We start from the raw sequence: 18726 nt of genomic DNA, 5'->3' as shown, positions 1-18726 counted from the left end.
GGTCTTCCTTCACATCACCTCTACCCAGAGCAGGATGTTCAGTCAAGTATCATTCCCAAGTAACCTCTGCCTAGACTTGAGGATGAGAGAGATGATAATGTCACCAACACCCTGCCGGAAGGGTCCTTACCTAGTCAAAGCCTGGTATTAAGACTGCCAGCACTTCTACTAGCATCACAGAAATCCATGCAAATAAGAAAAACCCTATTAGTAAACAAAAAGACTGAAAAGCAGATGTGAGATTTCTTCCCTTATAATTTCCTAGACATACCAGAAATCCTTACAACAGGGAGAGGTGGTGAGGGAACTAACTGTGAGAGCAGGAAAAGCTCCACACTGTCAAAATTAGGCTCATCGGCAGCTCTTGAGTGTCTTTGCCACATAGCAGTTGATGAGACAGACAGGAGCTCATTTTCTTTGGCCATAATAAGAAAAAGGCTTACAGAGGGACATAGTCAATTAGGTCATACTCCTCCTCACCACTCAAATTGATCTTTTTAAGTTATTGGACACTTTTAACTCCAGCTTTTGTAGAAGAGGGTCTCAAAATTGCTTAGTTCTTTGAAGTCCTGGAAAATAGGGCTCAGATTGGAGAGTGATCCTAATCAGTGCCCCAGCTGAACAGTCTGAAGCATTTCATCCCTGTCTGGCATCAGGGAATAGTCCGCAAAGCCCTCAAGAGCCACAGGAAACCAAGCTTCACTGGATTTCTTTTTTTTTTTAATCATTTTGCTAAAGAAGTGAAGACAGGCCCAAGAAGGAACCACAACACATTATTTCTGGCTTTTGCAGAATGGCACTGCAACATCACAGCTTAGGTTTCTCTTCTAAGATAGGGTTGATTATTCAGCTAGCAGTTCCCCACGTCAATGCTTTAGCCTTCCCAGTCACCTCTTCCTTCTACCTGGCAATTGTGTCCTGAACTGCAGATTCACTGGTTCCTTACCTGGTAATCCACTGATGATCTGCTGACTTTAATTCCTACAGCTCTGGCAGAAATCTGAAGAGACAAGTTTGCCCTGTAAGAACAAGCCTGTGTCAGCTGCCCATAGCCATCCCCAGAGCCCAGTGCAATGCTACCTTTTCTAACAGAGCCATGAGACACATATGCCATTTCAAAATTTCTTTTGAATATCCATAGAGGGCATAACTAGAACACTTTTCAATCCACAAACACACCGTCCAACCTTTTCCTCTTCCCAAAGCTGTGTTTTGTTGAAGTGGTAGTCGGCAGCTTTAATGAAGTACTTCAGTTTTGGGTACACCTACACCGCAACTACAGGATGAGATCATAGCGCAGGTAATGTAAACTCTAACACAGCTAATGCTAGGTGAAGGTCATAGCACCACTGTGAGCCCAAGCTGCAGCCTAAAAGCACAAATTCTAAGGTCTCCATAAATGCACAGCAGAGTGTGTTGTGCACTGTAATTTCCTTGCTACCTTCTTCACCCAAGACAGCATAGGCACACCATCACGTGCCAGGCACAAGTTCCCTGTAGTGGCACATTTTGCTGTGCCAGCCATGCCTTGTTTGGGAATCCAAGGCTACTGCACTACTACAAAATAACATTTAATACCAAACAGCAATGTCTGTTTCTAGCCGTACTGTAACCAATCTTCTTGTTCCCTACAGATAAGTTATCTGTACTCACACACAAAGCGTTTCAAGGAGGAGCAGTCAAAGTTTATGAGGCTAAGCTCTCCCACAGAGCCATCAAGGCGATATGGAAGGGAACAGCACATAGACTGAAAGAGCAACCCAAAGTCTACTGTTTTAAAGCTGCAGTGGACTTCCTTAATTAAGTCTCATAGGCTTTTAATGAATTCACCTCAATAGCATTTTTTCAAATCATAGGCTTTGGGGAAAGTAATCTTTAACATCTCTCGGTCTAACATTCTACCAAAATAAAGAAGTCTTAATATTGGTTAGAATAAGCCCCTCAGGCTCCATTACACCATTACACTGAGGTTCCTCTCAGCTCAGTCCTTCAGCTACAGCTTATGAAGTTGACCAGCTGCTAGCAGAAGGCTTCTCCCTAACATTTGTATGCAAAGATAAAAGATCACAGAATTCCAGATATACAAATTCCCAATTCCTCAATTCCTAACTCATTTTAGAAGCTAAAACTTCTTGCAGAAGCTGGAGTTTTGCTTAGGTTGCTATCTTTTCAAAGACAGGGAAAGATGTTTGGACACCCAGAATTCCATTAAATGAGCAATTTCCTGGTTTTATTTTCTTTTTAACAGGAGTAAATAGAAGGCTTTCAAGTGTACAAGTGGTATGCATGAAGCTGTACTTAGCACCTTCCAAAAATCAACAGTACACTCTTTTGCCACCTATTCAGAGAAATGCTCCATCAACAGCTTGTCACTGTGCTGTACAAACTGGAACAAGGGAATGGAAGACAGGTTATGTCATTCAGTTGACAGACTCCTTGAAAATTACTCAAAAAGAACAACAAATATCAGTTCAGGACAAAACATAGTTTATTGTACTGTAATGTCAGAAGTACAAGAAAAGTACTGCAGAGAACCATGCTAATGGGGCTTTCAGGGTCTGTGAAGGACAGAAGTACAAGATAATGGGGTACTACTGTACTCAGTGCAAAAACTGATTCATTTGAGGCACAAGTACACTATTGTTTAAGCAGCTTGATTCAAGCACAGCTCTGGTATGTGATCTACTCTTTTCTTTCTATGTGACAATTCTATAATAAAGCTACTTTTACATGAAACAGGCAGTACATTCAAGTCAGGGGTGTCCAAATTGCCACTTGGCAACCAAAAAATTTAAGAAAAATACTCTGCATAGTCACCCTCCACATTTTAGTTTCAGACATGGAGCTGTGGCTAGTGAAGAAAAGTTATTCTGAAAGGTCAGAGCCCAGATCTGTTTGGCTGGGTGGGGTTTTTTCCCCCCTCTTGTACGGCTGTGGATAACTTATTTCACGTTGATCACAATTTATCCAGTAAGAACAAAAAATAGACTTGTATCTTTGCTAAGGAATCATACATATCTAACAATCAAATAAACTTCAGCCCTTGAGATCTGAACTTATGGCTTAAGACACAATGAAAGTGTTTGGGCACCCTTGAGTTAAGTTAATGAAGAGCATTTTTCATAAAAAGGCAAGCAAGATCACCGTTTTAAACAGAGCTGACCTCTACAAGAAGAAAGCAAGAATCCAAGTCACTAGTTACTACTAGGCTGACATGTACTGCTGCCCAGAAAGATAAAAATGTAACATCACAATGAAAAGGTTCAACAAAGTTGAAAGATAAAGGTTTCAACACCAGAAGCAGCATTTGAAAACAAGCTGTTTAAGGTAATCTTTTCAAGAGAGCAGATTGCATAACTCTAGGCATGAACAAACATGCTGGCAATCTTCTCCTTTTACACAGCAGCTGTGTTTAACATAGGAAGTTCTGGGTTTAAAGAAAGCTACTGGAAGAATTAAGATTTGCAATTCCCTGTCTACTTAATAAGATTAGTAGAGAAACGAAAAAAAAATTACTACTGAAACAGTAGTTTCTCCGTGGTTCCCTATCATTACAAACACAGCTTGATCTGTAAGCAACGCAAGACTAAACAGACAACTATTATTTTATATTCTTACTATGCTTATAAGTTACATCAGTTAAAGTTAAAAAAAGCCAAGCAGTTTTGCCCTATTTCAAGAATAGTTTCCAATCAACACCAGTTTACATGGTGAATGGGACTTCACAAACAAACAAGGAATGGTGACATCTTTGGGTCAAGAATGACAAGAAATAATGGGCTCTGTGCTACCAATCAACCTCAACAAGAATATGGCACAAGGGCCAGCCCAAGCTGTACCAACACTGAACCTTTAGCACTCGGCACAAATTCGGATCTCTTTTCTTTAGCTAGCAAATCAGGTGAAAAGACTGGGTAAAAAAAAAAAAACCAACCCAACCCTAACTAAAAACTTAAGCCAAAAATTGGAATATACTTTTTAAAAAACATCTGGAGTTTTAAAATAACTTTATGCTGACATCAGTTTGTGCAAACTAAAAGAACTCATTGAATTTCTCTCTAACAAAAGACAAATCCCCCAAATATTTTCCTTTTAGCCCACTGTATCTGTAGATACAATCTCAAATCTAACAGATGTAAATGCAAGAGAGAAAAAGTTACAGCATCTGCACAACATTCTTTCTACAAACAGCTGCTGGAGGGAAAGTAAAATATAAAAGGAATAAAGAAAGGAAGGTTCCATCTGAAATACTCTCACAATCTTTCCCACTCTGTAGTCCATGAATCCGACTCTGATGCTAAGGTGACAGTGTATGTAAGCAGATTTTTTTGTTGATTTTATTATTTTTGAGTTTCAATTGAAGAGAACCTGAGGAGAGACTCAAGTCTCTTCAGGAATTGTCGGATGGAACATGCTCCTCAAATCCTTCACTCTCTCGAACCAACGCTCTTTCCAGGATAACACGGCCTTCCTTGTAGCGCTGGCTGTCTTCAGTGGCAAATTCATAGATCCAACCCAGTTTGCTGTTGCAGTTCTTGCAGCTCACATCTCGAACCATGTGGCGGCCAGTGAGCATGACCCGATCCTGAACTTCACTGTATTGCAGATTTACCACCTGATACAAAGATACAGGGGATAGGCAACAGAAAGGATTAGTCTGCCTAGAGCAAAGCTGGTAACAATGTGCACGACTATCAACATTTTAAAAGTAAAGAGCCTGTGGCACTGCACATGAACTGAAAACGGCAGTGGAGTAAGTCAACAGCCCTTGAAAATCTCCTGCTTGAGAAGGAAACACTTTTAAAGATGTGCTTCATGGGGATGTGTAACTGTTTAACTGAGAGACATGAAATGCTATCACAAGACGTACAAGAGTGCAGAGTACTGTGTTCAACTTTGAGTGAGAAATTCTTAGTGAACAGCTTGTAAACTAACTGATATTAATCCACTTGCAATATACATAACCTATTTCTAGCAACTGATGTGATCACTTATTCCCAAGAAATCAGAACCAAAATATTAAAAAAGGTACTTCTTTAAAAATCCTGGTGTGCTTTTGAAATAATCATCTAAGAAAAAGGATAGCTCAGTGGCTGAGAATGCAGCCATTAAACATTCACCCTTTTTTTTGGTGTGCTATCTCAGCAGTTTAAAATATACTTTTAACTTGTTTAGGCAGCCACACCACAGAATCAGGATGTGGAGTTCATTGAGAAGCTGATGTCAGAACTATATCCAAACTGCTAATATGCAGTAGGATTCTAAAAGACGGGGCTGCACTGCTTCCTCAATTTTCCACCTGACTATGCTTACTTTGCTTCAGCTGTAAGGCTTCTGACTGCAGAAATGTGAAAATCAAACTTCTGTGATTAAACCCCACTATAACACAAGAAAAACTTGAACCCCAGCATCCAGCTTACTGGATGAGAAAGAAATCGGATGCACAGCTCTTTTATAGCTATGCAGCCTAACACATATAAATACCACCGACAGGATTCAGCATACCAGAAATCCCAAGGCCAAGCACTGTTAAGTGAAGACATTACTGATGCCTCTATCAACTCTGCCAATGGCCAAAGGGCTTTCAAGAAAAAACCCAAACGAAGCACACCACTGACATGACCAGGAACTTTGTGAGAAAGCAAAGGATGATCACTGTTTTTTCAGTGAGTCTAATGGATGAGTCTACATGGAAGGGTTTATAAATAATGCTACAATTCACTCAGTTACGATTTTCGTATTTCAATCTGTTAAATCAAATTTGATCAATAAAAAATAAACCAGAGCATTGCCTATAACAGAATTGTGTTTATCTTAAGTTGCCAAGCTACTGTTAGCTTAAATGCGTTTTAGAAATTAAACAGAATATTATCTAGGCTTTTTTTAACTCAGCAGAACTGCAAATGCCTTTGAAACTCTTTGATAGGCAAAAGACACTGTCACAGTGAATTTGAGGTTCATATTACGAAGTCTCCAAAGTTAAAACTCCATGCATTGTGGCACGATGCCTCTCTATACACAGTCCTCTTTATAGTCTCTTAGTATTGCAGATAAACTAATTTAGGTAGCTTGCCATCAACAGTAAATGCCTAATTTGACTTCAAAGACAGTTGACTAGAATAAAAATTTAAAAAGTAATTACACTTTAGCCAACAAGTTTTTTTAGTTTTGATGACAAGATTCATATCCCACAAACGCATTTTTCAAAAGCAGTTCCCCCTCAGCTTCTTACCAACCTTGTTAAAAAGAAAGGCTCTTCCTGTGGCCCCTGTAAAACGAGTGGAGATGAGCTCAGAACGGTTGGTCAGAATCGTGTCGCAGTTTGCACAGGAGAACAGGCGAGTGCCACCAATATGATCCAGAAAAATTCTTCCCATTTTTAGAACTTATGTAAGTTTATACTCAAGACCTGAAAGCAAAAAGAAAGATGATCTTATGTATATGTAAAAAAATCATTGCAGCAAAACAAAATAAAACCCCAAACACCCCATATATATGGTGGGATATTCTGCAAACCAATTCAGTTAATGACTGCAGAGGTTCTTTCTTTCATAGATGGAATTACTGAACTTTATAGACTGCATTCATCCTTTCTTATCAAAACAAGTTCTTCCCAGAAGTGACCATCTTATCAATAAGATGACACACCTAGATACACATTAAATGAGCAAAACATGAACTGAAACCTTTAAAATATAGTTCAGATATTTGCAGACCACTGCTGGACCCTACAGTTCTTAAATACAAAAGCTTCCACTTCTTTCCTATTTTCTTTTCCTCTTTAACACAATACCGAAATTCCATTCCAGTATATTCCCAACGACTCACTCATCTTAGTCAGCACTGGGAAATGAAGCACGGAGAAGTACATTGAGTCACCAAGACAATTATGGTTTAATTTTCCCAAGTCACCCCCCCCTTTTTAAAATATGTATTTGTTTTGTCACTTCCCCTCAGCTTTGCACAATTTATGACATGCAACCACACAACACCACCATCCAGGATGCTTTAGTCTTCCAGTATAGCAGACTGGGCTACTGTATTTGACTTGACACTGGTTTCATATACATAACAACATAGGAAAGGTTTGGATGCTATTTCACATAATAAACAATCCACCCAGTCTTTACACCAGACAGTTTTATATACCAACCTTTAAAGCTGTCTAATCTAAATACAAAATACTGTGTCATTTAGCCACGCTGTTTCCAAAGCATCATCACTAAAATACCTGAGCAACTCCACTGAACAGAAAAAGATTGCTTAGAAAGTTTATAGCAGCAGATCTGCAGTACCTGATAAACAAACCTCTTCACTGCTTGGGAAAATTAAAGTATCTCACCAACTTTATACCAATTAATATAAATTACTCAAAGTTAACTAGCGAGTAGGCACAGAACATACCAGACAGCTAAAAACTTAAATCACGAAGGATGAGATAACATGACAAAGGAATTAAATGATGATGTTATTTCCATTTCAACTGCAGAAGTTTTATGATTAAACATCTACAGTTAAACAAGTTAAATATACCTCCATTTATGTTTCAGACATGGAATCAGAAAAGAGTATTGTCTCTGTTTTTGTCATGCACAGCAATTCAAAGTAAATCTGACACACTGCAAGATTAAAGTTGTGTGGGTTTTGCTTTTCAGAGCAGGAGACAGTGTACTGTTCAGAGAAATTAATCAAATTTTGCACTCATCAAGTTGAATATTCTATGTCAAATGCCTTTAAGAGCACAAATACCTACATTAAACCCATTTCAAGTTCTAGGTGATCAGTTTCTTAAAGCTTACTCTGACATGCACAAAGCAAATGGACTAAAACACGCACCTGCACACACAAAATTTAAAATACCATTTTTATGTGTAAAAATCATAAGTCACTGACATAATGATTTTTTTTCAGTTGCTTTATTTCACCATTTTGTTTTCTTACAATGTGCAGCAATAAAAGGGGTTCCTAGTATTGAACAGAGTGATTTTACCACAAGTTCCTTATATTCAGGTTTTTCAAATCACTGTTAGTCTTCTGTATCCCACCTGAAGGGTACATGAAGATTCAAAGCAATGGAACAACTCTTTCCTTTAAAGGTGATATAACACCCATTTCTCTTCTTGAAAGGATATAAAAAACAGGTCTTGAGTTTGGCAAAAATATTTCAAAGACTTAGCTGAGTGTAGGGGTGTGACTCCTTGTGACTGCACTCAAATACATGAAGCATTTTCATTCAATTTCTCTAAGCATTGTACCTTTCTAATACGCCTTTATCTTTCCCAGCAAGTGAGGGCAAAAGAAAAAATTAAAATGTGAATAGTGACAGCATGAAGGAAAATCAACAGACAATAAGCGTGAATAAACAAGTATCAGTCAAAGTCTCCAACCAGAAGAAACCACAAATACAAGCAATAAAAGCAATTGTGACAGACGCCCATAAGGCTCTTGGCCTATTTCCATCTGCCATCCTTACTAATTTTGGATAATGTTATTTTTGTGTTGATTGTATTGTGGATTAAAAACAATTAACCGATCATAAGTTATTGTAGATGTGGAACGAACATCCAAAGGGGTATCTCTTTCAGGGTAAACACAATGCTCACCCTGTCAGTATTTTTAGGAGCTAACGTAAAACAATCCCCAAAATATCCCCTTCTTTTACCAAAAGCAAAACAAACACTAAGCTTGGTGACAGGAACAGCTCCATTACACAGAGCAACCTTGCAAAGCATGCCATTTTGAAAAATATGCATCTGAACATTTAAAATGCAAATACATCACCTATCTAAAAACATAATTCACGTTACTGCACCCAGAAAAGCAGTAACCCAGTCATGAAAAACAAAATTTAAATACTTGGGAAGAGAGCGCAACTGTAACTCTTACAAGTAAGTTAGAAGTCAAAGCAACAGACTAATGTATTACTCCTGGAGTATTATGCATGAAGTGTTGAATCCTGAAGATACTGAACACTAAAATAAATGCATAAATATATATGTTCAAACACTTCAGGCTGAAAAGCCTGCCTAGTAATAAAAGGCCTAAAATCTTCAATTATTTATATCACCCCAAAAAGCTGAAAGTAACCTCATCAAGTATCTAAATGAGAAAGAAATTCCATTAAGACTTGTGTCCCAACAAAAGGACAAAGTGAGATTCATTTGATGGTAGCACAAGGCTGTGAGAATTCAGACTAAAGTTACAGCAGAATCTAATAAGCCAACTGGTACCAGAACCATTTTCTTCAGAATACAGTGCTTAAGAAAACATGTATTCTTGAAATAAATACACACTTAAAAATTTAGAAAATTAACTTCTACAATCTGCATTACAACAGTCAAAACAGTCCAGATTTTGATAAGTGTTTTTTAAGAAGCTGCTAAAATATTGTAATCCTACTAGAATTTCTAATGCTTAAAATAACTTCTACACCTAACTGCCCCCGGCAGATTTCAGTCAAAATAGACAGCAGCCTACAACTACCACTAGCTCTCGGTCTTGATTGCTGCAGGATCTCAATGCATTCGTAAGGGTCCAGCTGAAGTGTTATAAAATGACTCACCTTACATTAGTCTTTATATTACTGCTCACAGTAGTAAAAAGTAGGAAAAAAGTTACAATATGACTGCTAGTAAGGCAGTCTTCAAATGCCGCAAATGATTATGAATTTTCTAAATAAGCTAACAAGGAACTTCTGCTTTTTCTCTCATATAAGGTAGAGAAGTTAATTTCAGCTTGGAATCATTTCACACTCTTCCCTCCCCCTTTTTCCCACCCCCCAAGCTAAAAACATAGTATTCACTTGTAAGACCAATTCAGAAGGTACTTGCTGTGGTTAAAGACTGTTCTCTCCTTATATAAGGATCCTGAATCCTGCAGGGTACACTCATGGTACACTGGGAGAAACAGAAGCACAACAGAACAAGGGAAAACAATTTTCCATTGCTCTCAGGCTCATATCCCTTATATACAGAAGTGGTGTGTACAAAGTCACCCAAGATAACTGTAATTTTTTTTTCCTATAGTTTTCACTTCCCATGTAAAAGGTGTGGGCGTCTATTTATGTTCACACATACATAAATGATCTGAAAAAAGCCACTTATAGGCAGCTTTTATAGGCAGTGGGAAGGCTCTCTTAAATGAAGAGAAGCCAAAGAATTGTGAAACATTAAAGCACTTCTAAAGCTTAAGATCCTCCAATTAGGGGGAGGAAAATACAAGAAGTGCACTTACCCATTCATCCACTCTCTACACTTAAAAAAAATGAAAATAACTTCCATTGGTTCAGAGAGCCAGTCAAGTTCCCTATTGCTATTCACAACCCCAGAAAGTGACGCTACCGTAACACACCAATTCTACCATGCTACTAGCAGAATTTTCAGAAGCAGTGGACAGGAATATTGGTTATTCACAAAACCAATGATTTCATCTTTAAAGTCAGCTAAGCATTGTTTTTGGATATATGTCAGTGATGAAGTCCTAGTGATCCTGCCCTCACGCAAATTACTAAACACGAGTTGTAGTATTAAATTAATGTCTCCAATGTAAAAAAGGCAGACTTACTTACTTACTTACACTAATGGGATACAATCTACCACTTGCCAGACCTACACAGTTCAAAGAGACAGGTACTTCTATGAACTGAGAGGTGATGCCACTGTCATTAGTTGGCACCCTGACCACCGCTACCAACCTGCATTCCTGAGAGGACCTTTAGCAGAACAATCAGTGACAGCTCGTATTACCTAGCTAGTAAGGTCTGCTGAGAGTGCATTAGTTTGGCAGTACAAACCTTGATACAACTTCTTAGTCATACTGTGAAACATTTCCTGCCTGCATGCTTCTCCCATGGACAGACAGGAAACACAAGCACTGTGGCTGTGTGCTATAATACATATTCCTAGAGCAGTATGCTCCCAAACTTCCACCTGTCTTTCAGCGTTGATTTTTGGCAACACTGAGCAACAGCTGTCAAAGAGCTGACATTCAACAGCTTAAATCTGACCACTATCTGCACACAGAACTGAAACCACCTGAAGCACTACTTGGTTGGTATTTGTACTACCTCATCTGCCTACCTTCACAAGCAATAAAGAACAAAGAAAGTAACACAAGGAATTATTTATTAACATTTTAAAAACTAACAGTCAGTGTTTTCTTGTCCCAGAGTGCATCTCTTGAAGACACAGGACCGTCAACATTTGGGAGAGAGCCAGCAGGCGCTTTCTACATACACACTGGACTGTGGATATTTCAGGAGCCTCAGTGTTGCTTCAGCACCATCTACTGCATCTCAGATCTACAACAGAAAACAGCTGCTAGTTAAAGGATAAAAAACTATGACAGCCTCTCTTTCACCATTTCACCAACTAAAAACATTTTCCTTTGTATGGTGAGCTGGTGAGCCAACAAGCACTTTCCCCCTCAAAAAAAGGGCCAAGCCTTCCCCCTGGCACCTTAAAACATTCTCAAGATGTACTTACTGTGGAACCAGGCTTACACTCCATCTTCACATCTCAGGAACCAGGCTTAAGCGTCCTCTTCTCATCTCAGAGATAGACAAAAGAGGAAGGAGAACACTTAGTACAGCTACACAAGACCACACATTAAAGAATCACTGGTTAGGCAAAAAAAAAAAAATAAAACTTGCTCCTTACCTTCCCAGGTTTCTACTGCTCACAAGTAGGGGTGCATCTGAAAATACACATGCAGTCAGTCTCTTAGGAGGTCTGAGACTCAACTGTCTGCCACTGACTTCTGCAACTCTTGAAGTAAGCAGGGCCCAGCCTCTGGCCTCTGCCTACATGCAGAATTTGTCATCAAAAAGCACCACACGTAGCCACATGTGAAGTTGGAAAGCGAACTGGAACAGTATGCTATGCTCATTAGAACCATCCAGCTAGAGTAGCAAACTGCACAAGGAAGTTAATACTGTCAAATGACTGAAGAGGCTTTGGCAAAGTGATGAAAGCTGTGCTCAGATGCAGCACACAGCACCTGCCTAGAACAGGCTGCCTTGCGGGATGAAACTGCATTTGTGCAAGTTACAGGAGTGTAATTTTCTATTGCAAAGTGGCTTTTCTTCTAGGTAAGGCAAAAGCTTCACACTGGGGTACTGGCATTCAAATATGTTAACATAACATTATATTGGTGTATGCAAACACTAATACAGGGTAGTTTTGTTTCAAGTTTGCAGAGAGCAGAGCCATACAGATGGGTGCTTGTTTCTAACACAGCCCCCATATCTCGGCATCTCCCACACAGTAACTTACACCCTCACAATACTCTTGCTAGATAACATTTAAAAAAATATTAGTTTACAAATAGTATCAGACTCAGATTAATCTTCTTTTCCGCTACTACACAAGAAGTCCAAAAGCAGCAACTATTCCTGTCTCCTTGTTTCTTTTTCCCTTCCTTTTTCCCCTTCCCTTCCTGCCACCCCTTTCCCTTCCCTATGAGAGGAAAAGGATCACCTTTTCCTCTCTTAATTCCTCAATTGGTTTTAAGAAAGCTGGATTTCCTGGTTTTGCAATAAACTTATTCTTATACTAATTAAGCAGATAAGTCAACTTTTGCCTGTTAATCCATTCTGCAACTTTCAGAAAGCTGAACTAATTCAGATGGTCTGTTTTCATTAATTTTAGTGCTGAAGTGATACAGATCTCCCCCCAAAGACACCACTGGTTTCAGGAGTCATAAAAAAATAAATCAAATAAATTTTAAAGAAATGGTGAAAATGATCATCCAAACTTCCATACAAACTCCATCCATCTGGCAGAAAGGGTGCTAATATGCTTAGTGCATCTCACCAATACATTTTTATATTAACTAGGAAACTCCTAAATGTAGGTAAAGGCTCCAAAGTTAAAGACAGCCTTGCTACCAAACATCCACAGTGTACAGGCATTTCCTGTACAGATTTAGCAAGGTATTTTTAAGTTAAATCTTGCTTAAGGGAATTACGTATTTCAGCAAGAGCTGAGCAACTCAAAATTTCAACATAGGTCAAACGATAGTAAACAAACATCAAGCAATGACCTAACTTGGACAACACTACTTCAAGCTTGTGATGATTACCAGCAGAGGGAATGCTAAATATATATATATATATGGTGTGCATAATTCTCAGTCTGTCAGATGACAAGTAATAAATCTCATCTGTTCTTGTCATCTTCTCTACCTGGCTTTGAGGTGCAATTACTTTTGTCCTCACACACTTGGCAGCCACATATGAAACTCATTATTATTATTATGAAAATCTATCTATAAACAATTAGAACTATAAGCATTCTGTAAGTACTTCCACAATTACAGAAGTGAAAGTAGCAGATGACAGAAGCCTCCAAAATAATATTTCTAAAGACTAACTTTAGAAAAAGAGAGTAACACTTAAAAATGGACAGTTTCATTTGTCACAAACATTACTTGAATTCAGCTATCCAGAATGAGTCTATATATAAAGGATTATATATAGCTGTTATATATAGAGCACGCTATATATATAGCTATGTAGCTGAACCAGCCGCATGAGGGAATCTTTACAACCACGGAGCAAGCTCCCTCACTTTCTGCCATCAGCCACAAACATTAGTTATGCTAATGCTTAATCTACTGCCATTAGCTGGTGACATCAAGAGTTGCTCTACAACACCTACCACTTTGAGAAGAGCCATGCCCTGTGTTTCTCAGGATTGTTATTCCTAACAACGTGTTTAGAAAATAAAGAAAAATAATTAAATTCTATCACTATATTGGTCCAAAAGGCAGTTTTTATTCTTAAATAAGCATGCTGGATTAACCTAATTTGTATCTGCTTGCACAGTACAGCTGAGGTCTGTACACAGAGGCACAAATGAACAGACAGATGACAGTCTTTGCATTCCTTTTTGCTTTGACTAGAGCCTTTTAGAGCGAAAAAGTACTTGCCAAATATTTCAGTTCCCTGGGAATCCATACTTTCACAGGCAAAATCCAACCTCAGAGCTGACAGGCGAAGCTGGCTCATTGCTGGAACAGCCACAAGCACCTTCCATAAACAAATAACAACTATCCCTCGATTTCTGACAACCGGCTTCCCCTAAGAGTCACCTATCAGGCAGGGACACGGGGTTTACTCAGGGCTGCTTCGGAAATGAGTAAGTCTCCAAGGAGCGGTGAACAAGCAGCACCTTCCAGTCGGGAAGGGAGAAGAGATGCGTCAAGCGGCACTGCTGCCCACCGGGAGGCACGGCGGCGGCCCGGGTCGGGCCGGGCGGCACGGCCGGCCCACCCGCGCTACCGACAGGGCTACCGACAGGGCTACCGACAGGGCTACCGACAGGGCTACCGACAGGGCTACCGACAGGGCGGCCTGACCCACGCTCTGCGAGCGGCGGTGCCGACCTCGGCCGCAGGGCGGTTAACCCCCGCCATTAACCCTTCACGGCCACGCCGGCCTGCGCCGCGCCCCGAGCGGCCGCCGCCCCCGGCCGGGCCCCGCTGTCACGCCTGGGGGGGGGGGGGGGGGGGGGGGGGCGGCGATCCCCACCCCCAGCCCACGCGTGCGCGTTGGGGCCGCGCGCGCGCGCCGCGGCCGTTGCCCCCGCGCCGCCGCCGCTCCACACAAAGCCCCGCGCGGGGGCGGCCCCAGCTGAGCGCCGTCACGGGGGCGCGCGCAGCCAACCGCCGCCGGCTCGGCCCCCGGCGCCGCCGCCGGGCGCTGCCGGCAGCGCAGGCAACTTGACAACAAACAGGAGGAAACAGCTGACGGGAGGCCCCGCCGCCGCCACCGTGAGGGGCGCTCGGGCCGGCCACAGCCCCCCCGCCTCCTCCCTTCCCGGGCGGCCCCGCCGCCCCCACGCCCGCTCCCCTCTGGCCGGGAGGGGGGGTGGGAAGCACGACGCGGCGGAGGGGCCCGGGCGCGGCTCCTCGTCCCCCCAGCCCGGGCCCCGCACAGGAACCAGCCCGAAAAGTTGCCACCTCCCCAGCGGGGAGGGGAGCCGGCGGCGGCAGCGCGGGGCCGGGGGAGGAAGTTGTGGCCGCGGCGGGGAGGGGGTACTCGGTGCCGGCCCTGGGCGGAGGGCCGGGCAGGAAGGCTGGGCGGCGCTGGGAGACGCTGACGGAGGAGGGGACGGGGTGAGGGAAGGCCGGTGCTTTGTCGCGGCGCCGGGCCGCGGCGGGGCAGGCAGGGCCGGCGCTGCCCCCCTCCGCGCCGCTGGGCCGGAGCGGCTCGCCCGGGGCCCCGCCGCGGCCCGCGAGACACAGTGCCGCGGCCCGGAGCGGCGGCCGCCACCTCCCTCCCCAGCCGCCGGCGGCCCGCCCCGGCCTCCCGGGGCAGCTGCGGGGCGCGGCGCGGCCCCCCGGCCCGGTTACCTGGCGCAGGGGAGCGGCGGCGGCAGCAGCGACTCCGTGCCCGGTGTCTTCCCCCCGCCCTCCACAGCCCCGACGCTCCGGCCCGGCGGCGCGGCTCCGCCCCCTCGCGGCCCCGCCCCGCCGCACGTCAATCAGCGCCGCCGAGGCCCCGCCCCCGCCGCCTCACGGCCGCGCCCGGCGGGAGGGCGGTGGCTCCGGGCTCCGCTCAGCCCTTCCCCGCCCGCCACATCCCCCGCTCCCAGGCGCCGGTCAGCCGCCGCTCCGAGCCCGCTGCCCTCCGCTCCGCCCGTCTGCCTCCCAGGCCCCCTTCCTTCAGCGGCCCCGTCGGAGGCGCCCAGCGCTTGCTGCGGGAGCCGACAGCCGGACACCGCGCCGTCGGCCGGGCTGGGATGGGAGGGAGACCCGTCTCCAGGCCTGCTCTCCTCCTCAGGTCGTGGCCTGCTCTGGCCGTGAGCTTCACCATGCCACAGGCCCTGTGAGGGTTTGAGGCGGGGAGGGGTGCTGAGGTGACCGTCAGTCTCACCCCCACCTCAGTGAAGCTGTCACTGATAATGCTTGAAGTGTTTCAGGCCATCAAGTTGAAATCCTTTTGTGACACCTTAAATATTGCCCGTGATGGAGATGAAGGATCGGGAGAAAGAGGCAAAAGTGTTTGTGACCCTTCTTGGCCACTGGTTGCAAGCGTTATCAATTCCCTGCCAGTTTTAATGGCTCAGTGCTCGCACACAGATTGCATCCTTGGCAAACAAATAGTCTTGGCCAAAATACAATGAAAAAAATCATTGTGAGTTGTTGGTTATGAAAAAGACATGAAAAGGAGTGTTTTTTTTCCTTCTCCTATGGGGCAGGCCATGCAATTTTAAGGATCTCCTCTCTAATAATATCACATCCACATTAGAGAAAGTGTATTTCTTAGGTACAGTGATTCCTGGGTCTATCCGTGTGGTATCACCAGAGGAGCTGCAGTACTTGCAGGACAGAATGACTCGGCAGGACTCTTGTCATGTCACATCAAAGGTAAAGGGACATCCCTGTGAATGTACGGCAGGCAGCACATACATCTATGCCCAGCTGTTCTTCAGCTTGTGTCTTCTTGCATGGATTCCTTTTTTTACCTTTAGAAATAGCTAGGTAGAGGGGTACACAACTGCCTGCGTGAAGGTACATAGTCAGGGATGGGTCAACATCAGTATGTTAAGAACTGCTGTTTGCTTTGGGCAGACATCCCAAAAATCAGACCTCTTCAGTATGGTCAGCTCTGGCCTGACCCTGAGCATTGACATTTCTCATCGACCTGTCATCAACCTCTCTTTAGATCATGCAAAGGAAGTGAAAAGTGTTGGAGCAGTCTGTCAGACAGCAATAGCCTTAGTTAATGGCATGAGGACAACAGGAGTACTAAGAATATGAGAAGGAACCTGTAAAGACATGCCTGGGGTCCCACTTACCACCAGCAAATGGAGGAAATAACTGGCCTAACGTGCCCTGTTTGTTAACAGATTGACCTGATCTGCTGCTGTGCACTGAGTAACTGTGAGCTTTGTCCCTGGAGGATCTGCTCAGTCTTGTCACAGGAGCTATATGAAGGTCCACGTCTTAATCATCTTTGCCAAGCTCCCATAGAAATCACCGTAAACAAAGCCAAAACAAGAGGAAAAAGAGAGGCAAAACAATGGTGCCTTAGTCGGCATCAGTGACTGGGTCTTATCCAGGGACCTGGGAGCTCTCTGCTTAGCTCTGCTGCTGAGGCATCCATACATCCCTGGGCAAGTCAGTTCTTTCTGTTTCATTTTCCCTCAGTGAAATGGAGAGAGCAATGCTACCTGCCTTACTGGGTGGTTGCATGTTTGCTTAAGTACTGTTCTCCAGTCTGGGCATATGGAAGGCATGTATGTCTAAACATTTCAATTGCCATAACAATATTACCATGAAAATAAAGCAAAGACCAAACCTATGAATGGTATTAAATTCTCAGTAATAGGAAGGGTAGCTGTACCAATCAGAAAGAAACCAAATTGACCATGAGACAAGCAGAGAATGGATTAGCCTGTGCTTGACAGATGGTGCCAGGGACTGATGTTTTTATTTCCCTTGCAGAGGAGCTTAGAGGAAGGGGGACAGGGGAGGGTGAGGTAGGGCACATTTATTAGAACGAAGCAGCAGGCTGTAGCAGCTCTGCTGAAAAACACCAAAAATACCAGAAGCAATTTCCTATTAGTTTGTAACGGACAGGCTACATAGCAGCTACAGGGTGAACAACAGGAACAACAATATTGTACCACATGGCAGTTTTAATTTTCAAAGCAGCCTGAAAACATTAATTAATCCTCCTCTGACATAGGGAAATGCAGTGCAGTCAGCAGTTTGTTCCTTTACTTCTTATGCCAGGATTTGGGAAGACCCTGGGCCTTTTCCACAGCTGATTCATATCACGATAGCTCAAATGACTCTGGAGGAGCCAGTCCTCTGTGCAGCATCACTGAGCAGAAAAGGCTGTGTTAGATCTGGAACTTAATGAACCAGAGAGAGGGGAAATGCCTGTGCCCAACAGCCTCAGTAAGGCCCACCTTTAATATTTGTCCCATCTAAATCCATTTTCCAGCGCTGTGAGCAGCACTATAGGAAGCATTTCAGATAAAATTAGGTGACTTGAGGAATTAATCACAATCTCAGAAAGACTTGTGCAGTAAAACTCAGACACCAACATATTGATCTAATTAAAACCTCTGACAAAACTTCAGTGGAATTCAGCGGGACCTGGGTACATCCCATTGAATTAGTGTCAGGGCTTGGGGGCTGGTTGTACAGATCTTCTCTCTTTGAAGAGAAAATGTTACAGCTTAGTGGTTTTCACTCCTACTCAGTCTCCAGAACCACTATTAATTTTCCAGTATGCTTGTGGGTTCCTGCATGGTAACGCTGAGCCTACCAAACCAGGCGTGCCTGAGGTGGGACAATGATCTAGCGGGATTTTCCACTGCTGTTTCTCCCATGCCCAGGATTTCTGGCAGCAGAGAGGAGGCAGCTGAAATACAGAGCTAGACTTACAGGCTGTGATCTCTCTGAGAGGCAGCTTGACTCCTAGATGCCCCCTCTATGCCTTCTCAGCTTTGCCTCACATCAAAGGCTGGGTTACTAGCTGCTCTTGTTATTTGAGAGTGGCTATTGCTACTGACAGCCTGTGTTTTTCAGCGGAGATGGTACAGCCTGCAGCTTCATTCTCGTAAAGTAAGCCTACTGACACACAAAAAAATTTAATTACCTTTCATTTTCCCTCCCAAGCTGACACCCATTGCTTCTGGCTTACCTGAAAGCTGACATGGGCACAAGTGCCATTTACAGATACTTTTTCAGATGGCTGGGTTTTGCCAG

The 18726-nt window shown here is 43.5% G+C and overlaps 1 protein-coding gene across 4 annotated transcripts; it reads right to left on the bottom strand.

The window, feature by feature from the left end:
* Window positions 1–2466: 2466 nt before the first annotated feature.
* On the bottom strand, window positions 2467–15476 carry YPEL5 (yippee like 5). 4 transcript variants are annotated; one of them, XM_074817735.1, is made up of 6 exons: window positions 15355–15447; window positions 11658–11694; window positions 11484–11548; window positions 11146–11299; window positions 6237–6409; window positions 2467–4615 (listed from the first exon to the last, which is right to left on the bottom strand). In XM_074817735.1, exons 5-6 carry the CDS (start codon window positions 6375–6377, stop codon window positions 4391–4393), a joined length of 366 nt encoding a protein of 121 aa, XP_074673836.1. In that variant the 5' UTR covers window positions 6378–6409; window positions 11146–11299; window positions 11484–11548; window positions 11658–11694; window positions 15355–15447; the 3' UTR covers window positions 2467–4390. The 4 variants fall into 4 exon arrangements, with proteins under 4 accessions (XP_074673836.1, XP_074673837.1, XP_074673838.1 ...); XM_074817736.1 differs by having other exon boundaries at window positions 11658–11912; window positions 15355–15435; XM_074817737.1 differs by lacking the exon at window positions 11658–11694 and having other exon boundaries at window positions 15355–15440.
* Window positions 15477–18726: the final 3250 nt, after the last annotated feature.

This window comes from Strix aluco, chromosome 3 (assembly GCF_031877795.1).
Source record: "Strix aluco isolate bStrAlu1 chromosome 3, bStrAlu1.hap1, whole genome shotgun sequence".
In the NCBI taxonomy this organism is placed as follows: Eukaryota; Metazoa; Chordata; class Aves; order Strigiformes; family Strigidae; genus Strix; species Strix aluco.
Note: the sequence above shows the minus strand (reverse complement) of the source record. Positions and strands in the feature narration are given on the sequence as shown.